Here is a 20954-nt window from a genome sequence, read left to right as displayed (position 1 = left end):
GTTACATAGCAACAGTTTTGTGGCTTTTGGCGACCGATTTGTTCTACCTGAAAAGATTGTAATTCTTGTAGTGATATTTTAACTTAAGGAAAACATATGTATGATCTAAATGAAAACCAGGTGGGTGACACCCTCTATTTTTCCAATCCTTAGGGTCAGGTTGGTTGCAAGTAGTTACCTCGTAGAGTAGTGGTGTAAGAAGTCGAGAGAAGAGACAATTCATGTAGTCTCCTCGTTATCTTGTAGAATATTTTTTGGTAAAATTATGCAACTGCTAGGAGGCAAAAGTGCTTATAGTTTAATTTTCCATGAAAAGAAACACCGTATTAATTTGGAGTAGGAAGTAAAATTTGTTTTACGCCCATTTTACTTCAACCGAAACAGACCCATTGGATACGTGGATTTTAGAATCCAAGTTTTAGTTTCAAAGCAATGAAATATTCGGGATTTTACAATCCACTATCCTGGATTTTAAGTAAGAAATTCAGGTTCTAGAAATATCCTAAGATTTCTAAAACCCGGAAACACATGAAGATCACTCACTCTCGCTCAACGAAAGAAGGGAGAGGAATCAGAAAACGATGGACGGTCTCCTTCTCTCATCTCCCATCCATGATTTCGAGGAAATCCAAGATTCTACCATCAGCATATTCAAACGGCCCCTTATAGTTAAAAAAATTCAGAAAATTTACGTGATATTTTAAAAGTTACCCATATTTTAGAAACAATCCACTTGTTTTTAAAAATGAAATTTCCGTTAATCAAAGCCCATACATAAAAATCAAGGGGAGGCTGAAATGGCTTAGAATCAAGCTTCCTTATTGGGAATTTAGCAAATATGAATGCAACTCTGTAGCCAGACATTCCTGTTGCGGACGAGAAGGCCTACCAGTGGTATGAGAATTTGATAAGATATTATATCTGCAACCTTGTTGATAATGGCAGCCATTTACTCCACTTTTTTTTTCTCATTGTGTGTTTAAATATATTTGGGAGTCATGACAGGCCTCAACAGCAAATTACAAATTAGAAAACAAAGATAAGATGCCATAATTAGAAAAAGTGTGAAAATCATCTACCAAGAAAGAACAGCTTACTGTTATTCTTTCCCTTCTGCAGGTCCCTGTTCACTGGTGTAGATAATAACAACATAAAAGGGGAGACCTTTTTGCAGCAACCAAGATTTCTAATGTGAATCTAGTAAACGCAAGCAATAATATGTGACCCCCTTTGGGATTGAACCTCTAGCTCAAATGGTCAAGGCTTTGTTCTTCAACCTTGGGTCAGAGGTTCAATCCCAGCTTACCTGCCAAAAAAAACATGTGGCCCTCCAATGTGGTGTTTATACGATCTCAATTGAAACAGATACCTCCCAATTGAAACCATGCAAATCATTTAAAGGAAAATTTAGTGCAAGACAGCTATAATCTTACTTGCAATCTGAGTGTAGGATAGTAACCTAGAAACCATGCAAACCATTTAAAGGAAAATTTAGTGCAAGACAGCTATAATCTTACTTGCAATCTGAGTGTAGGATAGTAACCTAGAATGACAAGAAGATGAGCAGTAGAAAAATACAGGGAGCTTTAAAATCTCCCTCGTCCCCTGAAGCCGCCACGGCCACCACCTCTTGGAGGGCCGCCTCTGCCTCCCCTTGGTCCAGCTCTTCCTCGAAACCCGCCGCCGCCTCGGCCACCTCTTCCTCCCCCACGACCGCCACCCCTAAAGCCAGCTTGTGCTTGTCCCCTGCAAAAAAAGAAGCCAACATATAGGACAGATATTGAATGCCAGAAAAGATGTTGTATGCAATATGGAAATTATACTTAAGAGTAATGCTGGGAAAGTGGGTTTTACAACCGAGACCGAACAAATGGGTTGTTGCCCCCATCGGTCATACTCTCGGATACCATATCATTTTCCAATTCTTAATAACTGGCTAATCAAGTAACTAATTCATGGATACAAGGGAAAAGGAGATGTCGGAGAGCAATGCAGGATGGACTGTTATATAATGTATTGCTGATATTTCTTGCCTCCTGTTGGGCAAGCACCAATTCATTTGCTCATGGGAGAGCGAAGAAAAGGATTTCTACCAATATATGCCTATAAGACCCCGATAGCGTCGGCGAAAGCATCCAGAGAACAAGGTAGAAAGAAAGACAGGTGTATAGTGAAGTCCAATTCTTTTTGTTGTCCTCCAAGCACATCTTTGCTGAGCACCTGTTGGTGATGGTTGTTGTGCGATGCCAATAGCACGAGGATAAATTCAAATTTGCATTGGGTCTGACTGTTCCGTCTTCTACAGAACAGATGGAGTTATTCTTTCTTTTTTAATTGTATAATTGCAAAATCTATTACTTGATTTGTGTTTGGCTCTTTTATTTCTGGCAGTTTAGAAAGTTTCACCAAGCAGGATCCCAAGCAGGATCCTTAATGCTTTTAAAGCTACCGGGCTCAGGCTATTACTACCACGTGCTTCATGCAATGATCTTTGTAATTCAAGGAATGTACTATCCTCCCAACTGGCCAGCAAATGACGCGACCGCGACAGGTAGCAAGATTCATGATGTGACCATGACTCCCAAACATATCGACCGAGCGGTTTCCCTCTCGACTTTGGATCTTAGCACCCAAAAAGTCTCTGTACAAATGATCTAGGCCTGTATTCGGAGTTTCCCTGGGGTTGGTAAAGCGAAATGGGGGCGACCCTCGCCCATTGAGTGCTCTACCTCGGGCCATCAACATCATACACTCTACTGAAATATATTTCGCAGTCCGCCCCAGCCAGAGAGGTCAGTTCAAGACCCTTTAGCTCATCCCCTTTGATCAGGGCTCCCTGAGGATGATAAATGTAAGGATTCAACAAAGTGTGAACCAAGACTTGAGAGTCTGATTCAATCCGGAACACAAAGATTTTCAACTGCCGGGCCCGCTTCAACTACTATTTCTTGGATTTCAAGTGACGAACAATTCACCAATGAGCTAAGCCTTTGTAGGCGAAGAATTGGGGACAATGGAGATTTCGACTAGCACTTCCAGAATCATACTTTTGACATATCTATCATACTTTGACATAGCTATCATGAGAGGATGAGAATTACCTGTTACCACCTCTTTTCAAGGGAAATCCAGCTTTCAACCTTCACAGAATCACACTTTTGACAATCCAGTTATAAATCTTCTTTTTTTTTTGAAAGACAACAATTTTCATTGATATTAGAAAGGCATTAGGGACCAGGGGTCCCGTCCTGCATTACAAAACACCAGTAAATTGGACTAGGCATACATACCCAGAACCGGAAAAAGGACACTTGACCGGACCGATTCAAGACAAAGGCGAGATTATATTCCACCATACCATTACCTATCTACCCTATATAGTCCCAACAATTCCTATGGCTAACCTAAACACAAATCCTCCTCCAGCTAGTAACCCAAATATATAGCATTCCCCACAGAGATAATGCAATCAGACGTAAACTCCAAAAAACTCATCCAATAATCCATGCAAACTGTGCAAGGCCAAAAAATAAAGCTTCCCTTCTAATCAGAACACTTCCTAAGATACAAAAGAAGACATTCAATTTCATTTTCTAGTTGCTCCTCAACCAAGGAGTCCGCGGAATCATCCTCCTTTCGATCCTCAACGCTGGCAACCCGTTTCCGGCTAATCAAAGCCTCCAATCTCTTAATCCCTGCCACCCTCTTTTCTTCCCAATGAAGGGACCGTTCTTTCCTTTCATCTCCCAGAAGCTTGATGAACAGGGGGTGTTTGTGTAATGGCAAGTGGGATTCCTTCACATTACGCGTACCTGAAATTTCGAAGAATGTAGCCGGCCCTTCTATTGGCTGCCTCTTTAAAAGATTCAACTGTCTTTTAAGAAATATATTGATTTTTTTCTCTTGGGGTTGGTAGGGACACCGACGCCAATTTTTCATTGTAGACCATAGCTTTCACAGTTGATAAAACCTCCTCAATTTCTAGCACCTCCAATGGGTGCTTCCTACAAATTGGAGACGAAGGGGAGGGGGTATCATATGAGTCCTTGTTTTGGTCATCCATTTTCAGTGAGGTACTTGTCCTTGGTTCTATTCTTTTGTGGTAAAATAAACCCCATTTTTTCTTCCTTCAATATAAGAGCCGCCGCCCAACTCCGAAAAAAACAAATGTCTTTTACACTTCTCAATCACCTCCATCATTACCTTTCAGCCGCTACACGTTAATATAGCCCCCGTAAGCAAAATTCCATAAGGCCATTTGACTTCCCCAGGAAAAAGACAATTTTAAACTCCTGGGTCTGACAAGTCTACTCAATCTTCCAAGACATCCTTTTACACTTTTTACACCAATATACAACCTCTTTTTGACAGCCGCACAAAAGAAAGACACCAGAATCATCAAACAAATCCAATTGTCAGGAAGAAAGACAGCCCCAGAAGCTTGTTCTTATACCGAACTTGCCACGTATGAGGACCCACCCTCTTCTAAGGACTGACAAAAATTGCCGGGATCTCAATTAAACCTGGGCATAGATAGCTCACCACTCAATCTATTATTCCAAGCTAATCCAGGACCCTGCTCTCGCGACCCTGATTTGAAACTCAGATGTTCATTCAGACCAGGCTTGGGAAACGAGCCCTGCAAGTTTCCAAATCTGACCCTTGGAAAATTGAATTTTGAATCCTAACGATGGGGGTCCAGTGTGCCAACTGACCGCCGGGTCTGAATCTCAAGGGGGGCACCGGCAACCTATTCGCCGGTGGGGCATTCAACGAAGGTACTCTCTAGCCAACTCCAGGGGCCAAAAGGGGGCCTCTGGAACCCTGAATGGAGACTCCAACTGTGTAACAATGGTTGGAAATTCGAAGCTTCACAGAGGGAGAAAACTTCCATCGTGGAGCATAGATTTTGGCTGATACAAAGCACATACACTGATTATGGAGACCCTCCATTTTAACTTCGATCACCTGCCCAAAAAGATTTCTCAGGGCTTCAACCGTCGATGAGGCCCACACATGTAATGGAATCCCGAAAAAGTTAACCCATAATGTCTCAGAGCCCTGAGTGTAATCTGGGGACCAAGGGCAAAGAGACGATAGGAATACTCCCCAGTTTTCGACTTCCAAAACCAGAATCCTTAAGGCCACCTCTTCGGAATAAAAAACAAAAAGAATCTCTTCATTGGAGAGCAAACAAGGGCAAGGGTGGGAGAATTCCGGGACTTTTTGGCCCACTCCTGAAGGTCCTGAAGGGATCCAGGCGAATCATTCCTTCTACCCACCAGACACGCCTTTAAAGAATTCATTCTTGTTTTTACCTCCTTTCCAGAAATAGAGATCGATGGATAGCCATCTTCCACCAGAGAGGACGAAATTACCCTATAATCAGGCCATGGATCAAATTCCGGAACTAATAGGCCTCCAGCCCCTGATGTGGTGGGGAATGAATATGCAGGGTTTTGTTTTCGATCCAGGTGACAACAACGACATTTAGTCCGTCGTTTAAAATTGGAATAATTACAGGACGAGTAGGACCAATCCCCCTGTCTCCACCATTGATCAAACTTTCTAGTTTCGTCCTGACCCACAGCCACCGGGCGATTAACTGAGGATGATGAAACCTTCTTCCTCTGAAGGCACCATCGACACCTATTCCTTCATTTGAAATTATAATAAGCACAGGATGAGCAAAACCAATCCCATTGCCTCTGATTTTTCGTTTTCCACCTCCCATCCACCATCGACACCTATCTCGCACGACATCCAAAGTTCCAGTTATAAATCTTTTTGGAACTAAATTTCAATCATTCTTTGCTATCTTGGTGTATTTCCCGTCATATAAACTTTTTTTTTGCTTAAGGTTCCATAAACGACAATGTAAGTGTTACTTAAGATCTGATATTCAAAATATGTTCTCCATTTCGAACCCAAGGCTTTAATAGCGCCTAGAACCTGCTACAAGATTCAATTCCAATAATATGATCAATCTATAACCCAAACTAGAGTCACTAATGGCAATGGTTCTTCAAAGCCCCTCCTATCTAACATGTAATCAAGAATCATGAAGCAATATCCATCTTGAAGGTGACACCACTAAGACTTTCAAAATTGAGCATTTACGAGTACCACACCAATGCCATGTCTAATATTGAACCCCCTTCAAAAATACTCCATGAAATGGGGCAATAATATTGCCTAGTACCTTTCAAAGCATGATGGTAACTTATACATAATCTTGCAGATGTTACCTAGCAACCTTTCTGGTTTAAAATTCCATGGGAATGACTTCTCGGATGAGGGTAACCGGTCACAATCCTTAATCATAATGGTGCAATGCTTAGAAAATGCTTGGGCCGAATATACTCTTAACCATGGTTTTAAATTTAGATTTCAATATACGTTTGGCCCTCACCGAAACTGAAATTTCGGCTGAAATCCGGTAATAAAAAAAGTAAATATTAATTAATTTCGAAATTTCGGCCGAAAATTACCAAAAATTTCGATAATAATATTTTTTTTTTTTAAATCCTTAATCATATTGGTGCAATCCTTAGAAAATGCTTGGGCCGTATATACTCTCTTAACCATGGTTTTAAATTTCGATTTCAATATACGTTTGGCCCTCACCGAAACAGAAATTTCTGCCGAAATCCGGTAATAAAAAAAGTAATATTAATTAATTTCGAAAGTTCGGCCGAAAATTACCAAAATTTCGATAATAATATATTTTTTTTAAATGCAATTTTTTGTTCCAAAATTGCCGAAATTTTGGTAATTGGGAAAATTTGGATTTCGGCCAAATTTCGCTTTCGGTCCCAACCAAAATCCGACATTTGGGTCCAAAATGCGAAATTTCGGATTTCGGACGAAATTTAAAACCATGCTCTTAACTCAAACACAACCACCCATGTTACATGGATTCTTCCAAGTGGGCAAAGAATCCGTGTCGGACACGTCTCGGATTCCAATACTTCAGGATTCTCTGAGACACTTCTAGATCTCTTTTATATGTGTTTTCCCTAAATTCTACCAACACACCTTTACAATTACCACATGTTTTGAGTTTTACACATCTTAATAGTGTCTTAAATGAAAATAAAACATTATATCTACGTAACCTATTAAAATTTTCAATATATTACTTTTTATGACTATATTATTGTGTAAAAAATAATATTTGATATTTGATTAAAATATTTTGGCGAATCAACGAATCGTTCTTTCTGAGATTTTTCGAATCTGACACTCGCTACCCGTGTCGGATTCCGAAACTCGTACCGTACTGATGCAACATAGACAACCACTTTTAATTACTCGACCCCCGTTTTGAGATTAGATTGTTCAAAAGAGTTAACCCATCAAAGTTTTAACTCATCAAAGCTCAATATCCTCCAAGTCTCAATCACATATTGGTCTTATAGAACTCCATTAGTGATATCTTCTGTTGTTCTTGTCGTTCCACATTGCGACAATGCCCCCTACACCCGTATAACATAAGTGTTATTGTTGATCGACTAACAGATGACATGCCTCAATCGAGCTTCAAAATGGATGTGCGCACATATTTCGTCGCTTTCTATTCGAAATTCACTATCAAACTTCAAAAACGATTATACATTATCCTAGGACTTGTAATGGAGTCAAAGAAGTTGGTATTTTTTATTTTCACCTTTTAGCCACCTTGCTCTTGAATCTTGGTGCCAACGAATCTCCTCGTCCACAACTTTCTTGAACTCTTCATTCAACTTTGTCCTTTCCTCCAATTCGTCTCGGGCTGAATCTCATGATCTTTCCACTAAATCAGAGCAATCAGACCTTGTTTCCCATTATATCTCCAAAAAAAAAATTATCTTAATATCTTAAAGTTCATAGCTTTGCACCTCAACTTTTGATTCTTGCAGCCTCATTTTCACAAGGCAGATACCCCAGACTCCACCTAAGAATCTAATAATAGTAGGAATATTTTTTGCATAACCCAGTAGAGTCCCAAGTCTCAACTACTAGAGTCGAGTCAAGAATCAAATAGTTTCCTCCATTTCATATCTATATTACCCATAAACTATTTGGAAGCAAATATCAAACCAATCCACATAACAAACCAGATATTTTTTAGCCTTCCATGAGATAGTGATGGACAACAATGTCGCATCTAGCCTAGAGAATTTCATGCCATAGTCCGAAGCCAACATTTTCTAGTTTCCACCACCGAGGTCCTCTTAAATTTTATCAAGTTCCTAATCCCAAGATCTCGTTCTGTTGTGAACAGTGTTTAAAAATGCGGATGTGATGTAGAACGCAGCCAAGAAAAATCCTTGTCGACTCAGCGCAAACACAGCCAAGAACGCAGTTGACGCAGTCATAACTCAGGAGAGTCAAAGGAGTTTTTATTTACTCTGTAGGGAAAAACGTGGAATGCGGATGTGGTGCAACGCGGAACGCAGCCACGGTAAAAGCGAGTCGACTCGAGCGAGTTCCAAGTCGAGTCAACAAGTTTTTAAACACTGGTTATGAGCTTGGATATCTTGCAACCAATAAGATGCACCTTTTTCGTGACATACATTGCTCAAGCGGAGGTCCTTCAAAATCATCATTTATAATTTATCATCATGTGGCTGGAATTTTACAAATTGACATGTAATAGATGGGGATAACTAGGCACTGTCTTTAATAAATGTTGTGCTATCGTCACAATAGAGATGTTGTCCCCAACCAATGCTTATAATAACGATCTGAAACATTCAACTACAGTCTACAAGGTTCCAACCTGCATATCAAATGCATTACATGTCTATATCAAAGCAAAGGATTTTAGGGGCAAATCACTCCACCTTCTGACCTTGAATTGAAAATCAAGCTTTTGGTCCAATGTACTCTAAGACCCACTATTATTTGGAAACATTTACTCCTGACTTTTTTTGCTGTGCTAGCACTTGGGACACTTGGCACTCCCCAACATGAAATGGCACTCGCAGACAGATAGAAAAATTGTCTGAATAATGGTGTTAAAATTTAGAAGCACTGCATGTTGGAGACTATCCTTCACACACTTTTCTCATTCTTTGGTTTGTTGTGTATTAGATTTATTTATTTATTATTTTATTTTTTTTAATTTGTGTGTGTGTGTGTGTGTGTGTGTGTGTGTGTGTGAGAGAGAGAGAGAGAGAGTGGGTGGCTGGCTGGGTGGCTCATCAACACTCATTGTGCGGAAAGCATTTCAAAGGAGAACCTCTCTCTCGCTGATTTAATTTTTTGTTCTTTAATTATAGACAACAAGACACTAATATTGAAGAATTGCATATCTCATTATCGAACAATGTTTCAACTCTCAAAACATCTTCAAATGCACTTAATATTCTTCATTTGCCAGATCAAAGAACCATCAAAAGGGATTGTGCCATCTATGAACTAAAGTTGGGAAATAGGCTTTCAAGATTGCCTCAATTGGGAACTTCTTGAAGCCCTACCAATATCCAAACAAGGCCGTTAGCAGCAAGGTGAAAAAGGAAAGGAGAGAAAATATCCATTTGCTTTAAGCCTCTAAAGCTACCAAAGAAGCACATCAGAGCTACCAAAGAAGCACATCAGAAACCCATTAATAATAGTAGGAAAATGCAGCAAGGAGAGGGATGCATTCATCCACATCCATCTATCCCCCACCCTATGCCCCCAAGCACATAACCAATAAATCATCAAACAACATTATTGTATGATTTTTTCCATATCTATTTTGAATAAACTTCTTGGAACCCCATCCCAAAGGTTTAAATCTACATGATCATAAACAATTAGTGAACTCAAGCACCATCCTTGATATTATAAAATATGCAATCCAACACACTTCAATTGTCAACAAAGTACCTACACATAATTTTGTGCATGCCACTGATTAAACTAACTGGTTGTCTGGCCAAAAGTCCTTCATTTTCACAGCCTCTTTCTTCTTCAAAGCTGAAGTGATAAATGTAGTGGACGTCTTAAAAATCTCCAAAAGATCAGATGCAACCCAAACACAACCCTCTCTGTAGGATGAGCAATTGAAATCCTACCCGCGCATAGGATTTGGGTGCAGTATGTCATAGTTAAGCCATTCAACTCCTGATATGATGACTATTTTGATCCTCATCCATCCTGTATTCTATACGTGGGAACTACACAATATCTATCAATGTATATGTTAATGGCATCTTGTGAAACCTTCCCTATATGAAATAAAATCTTAAGAAGCGTGTAACAGTATGATTACTCATTGGAATGCTGTCTTGCAATCAATCAATTTCATGAACAGAAGTATCTAGACTCAACTCAACTCAATATCTAAACTCAATTCAACTCAACTCAACTAAGCCTTTGCCCCAAACTAGTTGGGGTCGGCTAATGAATCCTTTAGAAAATTTTCATGAAGAAGGTGAATTAAATATCTAGAATTCTAGATATATATTTTAGCTAGGTTGAAACAAGGGAAGCAAAGATAAGTCGAATCCATTGGGCATATGGAAAGATTCAGTTCATCTGCGTAAGGAGTGAACATTATTATAATTCCTTGTGATCTAGTACTCAATATGAGGCCGGACTGCTTGTTAAAGGATATATAGTCACGAAGAATAGAAATCAATTTTGACCAGAAGATAGAAACAACATCAATACCAAAACTTGGTGTAAAAAAGAAACATGCGCGACTCACATTATAAATAAAGAAAGGGCAAAATTTTCAGAGCATTTATAAGGTAGTGAGAGGGAAACGTACTTTGGCTGTGGAAGAAATCTAGCCAAAGGCAGTAGCTTCGCAGGGTCGATGTAGAACTTGTCTCCCGCTGAATAGGAAGCTGCTATAACACCCTCCATCATCTTAACGGAGAAATACTGAAGTAAAAGAAAAAGAAAATCTTGATTATACTTGGGAAAAGAAAACCAAAATAATAAAAACAAACAGTAAAAGAAATCAAATGGAAAAAATGAAACACGACAATAAGATATAGAAAAGAAGAGACTGTGAGGCTCTGCAACCTGGATGTTACAAACAGAAACCACAAAAAGGAAAAAATTCTGGATAGAAATTTTATCAACTTTTTCTCGTCTACAACCATTTCCCCCTAATTCACTCACCTCAAGAGTCCAGATAACATCGGACTCACAACCCTATCCAACTACATTCAAATCACGAAAAAGAGCAGCATCTGGAAGAAAATTTACTGAGACGTAACAGAGACTTACAGATTCATTAATGGGGCCGAATATTTCATCAACTTTGCCAATCTGGGTCTTGTTCTGCAGATATATAGGAGCATTAAAGTAGGGTATTTTCTCGTTCGTGAGCTTCGTAACAGCATCCCCTTCGCATGCGTGTTGAAACGATGAAATCTCTGAGACAGATAAATGAGGGGTTAGAACACTCAATCAAAGAAAATGCATAGAAAAGAGGCAGTGGAATAAAACCCTAACCCTAAGAAGAATAACAGACCTAGAACTTCAAATGCATAGAAAAGAGGCAATGGAATAAAACCCTAACCCTAACCCTAATCCTAAAAAGAATAACAGGCCTACAACTTCAAATGCATAGAAAAGAGGCATTGGAATAAAACCCTAACCCTAACCCTGAGAAGAATAACAGAGCTTACAACTTCAAATGCATAGAAAAGAGGCATTGGAATAAAACCCTAACCCTAACCCTGAGAAGAATAACAGAGCTACAACTTCAAATGCATAGAAGAGAGGCATTGTAATAAAACCCTAACCCTAACCCTAACCCTAAGAAGAAGAACAGAGCTACAACTTCAAATGCATAGAAAAGAGGCATTGGAACAAAACCCTAACCCTAACCTTGAGAAGAATAACAGAGCTACAACTTCAAATCCATGGAAAAGAGGCAATGGGATAAAACCCTAACCCTAACCCTAAGAAGAATAACAGGCCTACAACTTCAAATGCATAGAAAAGAGGCATTGGAATAAAACCCTAACCCTCAGAAGAATAACAGAGCTACAACTTCAAATGCATAGAAAAGAGGCATTGTAACAAAACCCTAACCCTAAGAAGAATCACAGACCTACAACTTCAAATGCATAGAAAAGAGGTATTGGAACAAAACCCTAACCCTAAGAAGAATCACAGGCCTACAACTTCAAATGCATAGAAAATAGGCATTGGAATAAACCCTAACCCTAACCCTAAGAAGAATAACAGAAATTCAACTTCAAATGCATAGAAAAGAAGCATTGGAACAAAACCCTAACCCCAACCCTAACCCTAAGAAGAATAACAGACCTGCAACTTCAAATGCATAGAAAAGAGGCATTGGAACAAAACCATAACCCTAACCCTAAGAAGGAGAATAACAGACCTACAACTTCCTCTGGAGGTCCTTCATCTCTAAATCCACCACCACCACGTCCTCCAAATCCACCACCGCCTCGGCCTCCGAAGCGTCCGCCTCTACCTCGGAAGCCACCATCTCTGCCTCCCCTGAAACCACCATCTCTCCCACCTCTGAACCCTCCTCCGCCCCTCGGTGGCCGCATTTTTTCAGCAAAAACCCTAACCCTAACCCTAAAGAAGAAGGAGAGGAAGAGGGAGAAGAAGAAGGAGAGGTCTATTTGTTGCTTTGGGTTTAGGGTTTAAACGTTCTCATTGTGAATCGCTGAAATGACTGATATCTCCCTTGCTTTCTACCAATTTCTTGGAAAAATTCATTTCTATGAAAATTTCTTCCGAGAAAAAAAAAGCTTGGAAAATTGTAAACCAGTTTGGCCCTCGTAATTTTTTCCATGGAATATTTTTGGGATTTGCTAGGGGGTTTCGCAGAAAAAGCAGTTTGCGGCTGGCTGTTGAATGAGAGAGCGGCCACCTGAGATGAATTTATGGATAAGACAAATTCTACTGAGAAGTGTGCCTGTATGGCTGCTCCCCCATGCAACAGCCAGCCTAGGGGTGCAACTTGGGTCGGGCTAAATCCGAACCCGACGGGTTCAACCTGATTTTGGCTCGGGTTAAGTTGGGTAGGGTTGGGGTTGGGAAAAGTCAACCTGATTTAATTACGAGTTGGGTTAGGATTGAAAGATTTGAGGCAGGTTAGGCTAGGGTTGACCATACTCGACCCAAAGCTCGGGTTGGGTCGGGATTAGGGCTGAGGGAATGCTATCTCACGTGGGGCTAGGGTCAGCCTTAACCTGATCCAACCCGACCTGAGTTGCACCCCTATATTCCAGCCGTGAAAGGCCTTTCTCTGAAAGTCCCTAGCAGATCCCATATTATTTAGCATGGGAAGCTTTTGTTTTTACCCATTATCCAAACGCCACCATATGGATTATTTCCAAGAAAATGAGTTTTTGAGTGTTTGATTTGCTCGTTTTTGGTAGATAAATCTAGAAAAAAAAAGAAGGTATTCGAATGCCTGAGTGTTTGATTAGCATATATTTGGTACCTTGGAGAGATTTAAGCGATTATGTATTCATTTTGAATCTTTTATCGATCGAATGAGAAAGTGGTACCACGTTCAATGGGGTCCAAAGAGAGGCGTGCCACATCACCTAACTGGCTTAGTGCTACCATACGATAGATACTGATAAGTACAGGAAAAAAAATTGTGTTCACCGTTTTCCATTCATCATATGGTATTTTACATGTTTACAAAGAGTCGTTGTTTACAAAGGTCCCTAATTTCCGGTACTGTAGGATCGTGGAGCTATCAACTATCCCAAAACCAATTGGTGATGGGAAAGGCATAACCATTATCATTATTGAGTAGCACCCTAGCGAAAACACGGGGCAGGTTAATTACACCCTAACTGGTCTCCAGGCCCTTCAAGCACAGAGGGTATCGTTGGCCCTCATAAGCCAACAATCCCACGCCCCCCCCAGCGATGAACACGGGAAGTCTCGAACCCACGACTTGCTCTGGTACCACTTGCAGGATCGTGTGGTTTTGGGATAGTTGGTAGCACCACGATCCTATAGGTACACGCGGTTTCTACATTGATAATAAGGATATAGTTGCATATGGTTTCCACCAACTAAGATTACAACATGTGATCTCATCAAATTGTAACATGCATATCATATATAGAAGACTTGAATGATCACGCAAACTCTAATACTCCCTCTCAATTTGGCACGTGAATGTCAAGCACGCCCAACCTACGAATGAGATGATGGAATTGATCTTTGCTTTCTACATATCCATCTAATCTATATGCATCCAAACTTAGGGTGGCAAAAATGCATTGCAAACACGAGCTCATGAGTGAGCTTGCGAACTGTCATCCCCTTAAAATGTTGACACACATTGGCTTGTGGTGGCACCTTGCACCCTTGCCAATGTGCACTTTGAACATCAAGGTGGGAAGAAGGCCATGGGACCAAGGCTTTGGCATGGCCTAGAGCATAGTTGTGGGCTATATATGCATAGCTTGCACGGAAAAGCATTAGTGAGAACCTAACCTAACTCAAGTGTGGATCGGTGGGCACTGGTTGGGCACTGGATCGGTGGGCATTGGATTCGTAGGCACTGGATCGGTGGGCACTGGATCATTAGTGGGCACTGGATCATTAGTGGGCATTGGTTGGCGGGCACTGACTAATGGGCGTTGGATAGTGCGCACTGGTTGGTGGGCACTGGCTGGTGGGCAACGGATAGGCAAAACTAGGGCAACAGTGCGCATGTGACAATTGGCAAGCGCCTGGGCTTGTTTGCACATGGAGGCAACGGTTGCAAACGGCTATGATTCAAACCAAAGCACTGCTTGGTCGTGTTCAAAGGCTTATGCACAAGGAAGGCAAAGCATAGGCAATTGGTGGGCGGTTTTGGCACACATGGCATCAGAGCATTAGCATGCACTTGCACATTGTAAAGACTTCCTAAGGCAATCATGGCTGGGTGGTTAGGCAACTGTTATGCCACATGGTGACTTGTCATTTGTAAGTGCTTAGGCACACGGATTGTGCAAATTTGAATATAATGGGCGTTTTATGTGCAAAAATGTTTCAGATAGGCAACACGGACAACCCCTTTATCAAAGAAATTTTGATTTTGCGTGAGTTGCACCGTGACACCAACCAATGAAGTGAGTTAAATGTGGGGAGGGCCACGAATGGGTACCATATTTGACACAAATTATGATGTAGGGTAGAGATGGTGAGCACTATCAAAACATGTGTTGTTAATTTGTGGGCCCCACCCATGCTATTAATGGGTGTATAATGATGGGCCCAACTTATGCTATGGATGAGATGTAAACAAATTCAAGGATTCCATTAACAAATTTTCCATAGAAAAAACTTTCCAATGAGAACTGTCCAAAGAAAGAAAAGGAATGATGAGAGTAAAGAAACATTCTTAATATAGGCTAATGAAATTAAAACTCATCTGTTTTAATAATTGCACAAACAGTCTATTTGATGCCCCACAACGTTAATAACCGGCTTGGATGATCCCAACCCTCCAATCCATAGAGGTTTACATAATATGTAGTTCCTCTATAGATCGGAGGGCTAGGATCATCCAATGGAAATGATTTTTTGAGCAAAACCTATTTGCGTTGTGGCCCATCAAATGGACGGGTTGGATCATCCTATGGAGTGGGCCTTGCAGTACATTTTGAAACATATTGGAAGATACGAGCCACATGCCCTATAAAATCTCACACATGTAATAAGGAAACATTTGGGTTGAGAACTCAATGAGAGATTGGAACATACTGGAACATACGAGCCACATACCCTGTAAAATCTCACATGTGTAATAGGGATACATTTCGGTTGAGATCTGATTGAGATATGATTATAGCCGTTAGGGGGCAAGTTACTAAAAGCTAGTTAAATGGAAGAGCGGAAAAAAGGCGAATTTTAGGCAGATGATAAATTCGCACCTCCTGTAGGATAATTCGCACCACTGATAACGTGAATTGATGCAGACTTTAACGCTTTTGACGCAAAATCATCTTATAAGGGGAGCGAATTATCTACGGGGGTGTGAATTTATCATGAACCGAATTTTATCATTTCTTTCACCAAAATTAATCTCTTACAAAAAGGAAACTTCTATTTAGAAACCTACTTAAACTCAATCCATTCTCTTTCTTTCCATTTATTTCATTGTAACGTCTGAGAAAGAAATAAGAGAAGAAACAGAAAAATCAATGGAGAAGATGATTTGTGAAGTGTGGAAGACTAACTTGGCTGAAGAGTACGAGAATATAAAGAAGGTTAGGGTTCATTACCCATATATTGCTCTTGATACGGAATTCCCTGGCTTTCTTCGCAACACCTCTCGTTCTGCTTCAGAAATTCAACGGTACACCGATTTGAAATACAATGTGGACTCGATGAAGATTATACAGCTCGGTCTTACTTTTTTCGACGGGTATGGTAATCTACCTTCTCCTGTATCTACATGGCAATTTAATTTTAGCCATTTTGATTCGAGCATCGATCCCCACGTGCCGGATTCCATTAGAATGCTAAAGAAGAATGGTATTGATATGGAAAAGTGCAGAAAAGATGGTATTGATGCGGCAATATTTTCAAGACTGCTGCAAAACATGTTGGGCATCGGAGGTACTAAAGCTCGGTTGGTGACTTTTCATGGATTGTATGATTTGGGCTATCTGATTAGGCTTTTGACAAGGAAGGATTTGCCTAATCATCTTCCTGAATTTTTGAGAATGTTGGGTAGACTTTTTCACGTATATGATATCAAGCATGTTGCTAAATTCTGTCATGGACTGATGGGAGGAGAAATCGGGCTCACAAGGATGGCAAAGATACTGAAGATTGAGAGGATTGGAGAATGTCACCAAGCTGGGTCAGACAGCCTGTTGACAAGTGCACTGTTTACACAAATGAAGCAGCAATTCCTTTTCCAAGAATTGGCGTTTGAAGGAGCGCTATATGGCATTGATTCAAGGGTTTGGAGGCGACCCATTTTTGTTCTGCACAAGTTTTACCCTCCCTATTGCTATCGGCCTATTCCGCAACCGCTGAGTCACATGCATGTTCATTCAATATTGTAAAATACACTGATTTGGTTGTATGTGAATATTCATTCATTTTTTTTAATTCAAAGATCTATTTCTTTTTTCTTCTGTTTCTAATAAATTTAATTGGGGTGAGTTTTATCATTTATTTTGATTTTAAGTTATGTTTTAGAAGGGAAATTGGCTGTGAAAAAAATGAACAGCTTATCACCTTTTCATTTAAATGTTTTGTGTCTTATTGTAATTGAAAAAAATGAACAGCTTATCACCTTTTCATTTAAATGTTTTGTGTCTTATTGTAATTTTCATCACAATGTTCCTCTGGTATAACTAGGTCCTAGCTTAATTCAATCTTACACTATAAGGTGATACTTCATCATTAAGCACTGTAGACACCCCATTTTGACAAGGCCCTAAAGTCCCCAAAATCGAATAAGAGCTTCAAAAATCGAATAAAATTCCCAAATTCAGAGTTCCCCAGAATCAAATCTCAAGCCCCTGGGCCGAATTCCCTAATGTCATAAGATAGAGCCTTAACCTTAAGTTCTTGAGGAATCAGGCCCAAATGCGAGGAAGTCCTAGAATTTTTTGTTAACCCACGGTGTTCACTAACTGGTACAAATTTCCCCACATGTTGTTAATATCCCCGAGAGTGTCCCTGCAATTTTTCAAAAGAAAATCATACTAGAAATGGCGGACAAGACGGGCTAAATTGGTGTGATTATCAAATCTTGGTTGTGCTGTTATCATTTCCCCTATCTAAAGTAGGAGGGGGTGGTTTATAGAACCAAAGGGTGTGCCACTACTAACCCCAAATGCAGTAACAAGACTCAAAATATTAGTCCCATTGCTTCCCAGGCACCCCCCCTCCCCCCCTCCCCCCCTATCGAGGAAAAGAGTAGTTAAAATGCATTAGATGGTGGTTGTCCATGGAGGATGGGGGGGGGGGGGGAGAAAATTCACCATTTTCCCCTATATATCATCGAACTAGGGTTTAGAGAGAGGGGAGGCCTCATTCCAAAGAAGAAGAAAAAACAGAGAGAGGGAGAAGAACCCACAGCCACCACCTAGCCTCTTCCCCAAAACCCATTCTGCCCAAACCCACCACAGCCAGCCACCATCGAACCCTCCTCCATAGAAACCCACTTCATCTTCTTCACCCTCTTCTCAAACCACCATCTCTGTAACCCATCCCCACCGGCCATTCCATCTCCTCCACCAAACCCACCACCACCATCGGCCAGCAAAACCCACTTCAAAAACAAACAAAAAACCCAAACACCATCTTCTCCGGCAAGCTTGCCGGAATCCGGCAAGCCTATCAACCCTCCACCTTCTTCTTCTTCCCCACCTCCATCAGCCACGAGCTCCACCACAACCCACCCATTTTGCCACCCGATCAAACCATTTTCATCTTCTCTGCAAAAAAAAAAACCCATTAAAAAAAAAAACACAGAGAGATAGAGGAAGAAAGAGCCGCCGACCACCCCCATCCCTCCGGCCAGCCTCTCCTCCCCCCACCTTCTTCTTCTTCCCCTCTTCTCAACACCACACCTCCCAAACCCAAAACCCATTTTCAAAAAAAACCAAAATCCGGCCGGCCCATTCTCAGCCACCATCCCCCCTCCTCCACAGCCACCCATCCTCTGTCATTTCCGACCCAAACCCCATTTTTAACCTCCATTTAACATCCCCCATCCACTACCTCTGCTATTCTTGCCAAAACCCACTTCGGTTTTCTCCCAAAACCCCTCTCCATCGGCCACCACCTCCACCTACCTCCACCTCTGCAAATCCGGTGAGCCACCATCGAACCCCATCTCCACCTCCCGAAACCCCCTTTTTTCTTCATCTCCTTCCCCCACAACCCACCTCTGTTGAAAACCCCCATTTTTATTTATTTTTATTTTTTTCGTGAAAAACAGAGAAAGGAGAGGGAGAAAGAGGGAATGAGGGAGGCTACCACCGGTGGCATCTTCTTCTCCGGTGATCCTCGTCGGATCCGGCAGCCGAACCTCATTTCTGCTACTCAACCTCAATATCCACCATTTCTCTGTCTCCACAAACCCTTCTTCCTTTAACCCAACCAAGAACCTTTTAAACCCAAACCCATTTTCTCACCTCCTTCACAAAATCACTCCAATCGATCATCTCAAACCCCATCCGAACCATCTTCTCCACTTCACCACTGTCATCCCCCTTTTCCATCTTATTCTAAAAGAAAAAGAAGAAGAAGAAGGGTCACCTGAAGAGGTGCTAATGCAAATACGTGGGAAGGGTTGCTAGCTTTTTTTCATTAATCTTCTCGGATTCACCTTAAATCAGGCCATTCTTACTGAAATCCGACACAGGTACCTTCTTCTTTATCTATTTGGCTTACCGTTCTATAATTTTCTTTAATAGGTTTGAATGTGGATAGTTTACTTAAAAGGGATTTATAAAAATGCCAAGTGTTGGATTTCATTTTGAATTTCATACATTGATTATCCAAGAATCTTCCGAGCCAAATCATTTCTAAACAGGGGTTATCTAATCTCGTTTTGTGAGTGGGTTCATTTGAACAGAAGCTAGCCCTTTATTGTATATTCTTTGAAAATGTTATCTGTGTGATTGAGGATCATTGCACGTACTGTTTTTGCTTGCCTTAGGTTATTCATTGGCTTATGGAATCGGATTAACCCTTATATGTTGTCCCTGAATCATGTTGCAACTCAGATGACTCTTATTCCTTGCTTCTTTATTTCCTCCCGCCCCCTTTGGGGTTTGGACTTCAACTTAGATTCTTTGGGCACTTGTCTGTCATTAGAGGTCCTCATTAGGGTCTCGAGTTCTTCCTGACACTTGAATTACTCTTGGTTTTTCGGGGACAGGCTATGACGGAATGCTTCTTGAGCCAACCCCTTCCTTCATGCCTTAGAGTTTTCGCAGGTTAAGGAATTTCTTCCTCTTTAGAGTCTGTCATAGAAAGTTTAGGAGTCCGTCCTTTCATCTTTCAGAGTCAGTCTTCAGCATAGGAGTCAGTCTTTCAGTCTTTCAGGAGTCTGTCCTATCATCATAGGGGTTAGGATTCTGTCCATCCTCTCATCAAATCATGTGATTTTTATCCGCTCCTGCAAGGTATAGGATGCCGTCCAACCCTTGCAGAGTCATGATTCTGTCCAATTCCCCCGCAAAGCATAGGATGTTGTCCAACCTTTGCGGGATATCAGGAGTCTGTTGTACCCTTATGATGATAGGGTTCTGTCATCTTGTGTCAAAAATTCCAAAAAAACATTTCAAAAACACTTGAAAATTCAAAAACATCTAAAAATCAAAAATCTCGAGTCACTAGGAGTAGTCAAGTCCGAACTACGGATGGCTTGATCCCTAGCTGAGGGGTACGTAGGCAGCTCAGGCGTGCAGCTGGCATCCTGAGTCCAGTCATCACCCTTTCTTTTTACACCCTTTCACCCTTTTTTTTACACCATTTTTACACCATTTTACAAATATTTCTCACCTTTTCGTCCGAACTACGTTGGCTTGATCCCTCTCCGCAGGGTACGTATGTAGCTTGGGTCCATCCAAGTTCAGTCAAACCTTTTTTAATAAATATTTTAAAACATTTCAAAACAAAAGCAAATATAGGCAAGGATGGTGATTGCCAGGTCACTCGGAGCCCTCTTTTCATTCCATTTCCGGTTTCCATCGTGATTTTCCGGTTTTCATCGGTTTTCTGACGTTTTATCGGGTTTTGGGACGGGCAATGACGTAGCGTGGCCCCTTTACAGGGATTGTCCTCGCTGAGCCCAACGATAGGTCATGATGATCGCGAGACTTGTCCGATGTTCAGCAGATTAGGATCGCTGGGCTTGATTCCTTTTGAATCGCCCTCTGAGCCTATCGTGTGTTCCATCGTCTTTCCCCTGGTATTTTTGGTTCTCACATGCCGTCGATTTTCTGATTTCTTTCTTTTCTTACACATTTTGACTTGCTGTGTGCTTATCTTAG

General features: G+C 41.0%; 1 protein-coding gene and 1 pseudogene across 1 annotated transcript; one reads left to right on the top strand and one right to left on the bottom strand.

Annotated features, from left to right (window-relative positions):
- Window positions 1–1374: 1374 nt before the first annotated feature.
- Window positions 1375–12602, bottom strand: LOC143887585 (putative H/ACA ribonucleoprotein complex subunit 1-like protein 1). Its single transcript, XM_077391669.1, has 4 exons — window positions 12338–12602; window positions 11212–11360; window positions 10745–10860; window positions 1375–1746 (listed from the first exon to the last, which is right to left on the bottom strand). Exons 1-4 carry the CDS (start codon window positions 12513–12515, stop codon window positions 1587–1589), a joined length of 603 nt encoding a protein of 200 aa, XP_077247784.1. The 5' UTR covers window positions 12516–12602; the 3' UTR covers window positions 1375–1586.
- Window positions 12603–16130: 3528 nt separating this feature from the next.
- On the top strand, window positions 16131–17003 carry LOC143888489 (putative CCR4-associated factor 1 homolog 6 pseudogene; annotated as a pseudogene).
- Window positions 17004–20954: the final 3951 nt, after the last annotated feature.

Source organism: Tasmannia lanceolata, unplaced genomic scaffold, assembly GCF_043159265.1.
Source record: "Tasmannia lanceolata isolate RefF3 unplaced genomic scaffold, GAP_Taslan_0.1 ptg000012l, whole genome shotgun sequence".
NCBI classification, from domain to species: Eukaryota; Viridiplantae; Streptophyta; class Magnoliopsida; order Canellales; family Winteraceae; genus Tasmannia; species Tasmannia lanceolata.
This window is presented reverse-complemented; position numbering and strand designations above follow the sequence as displayed.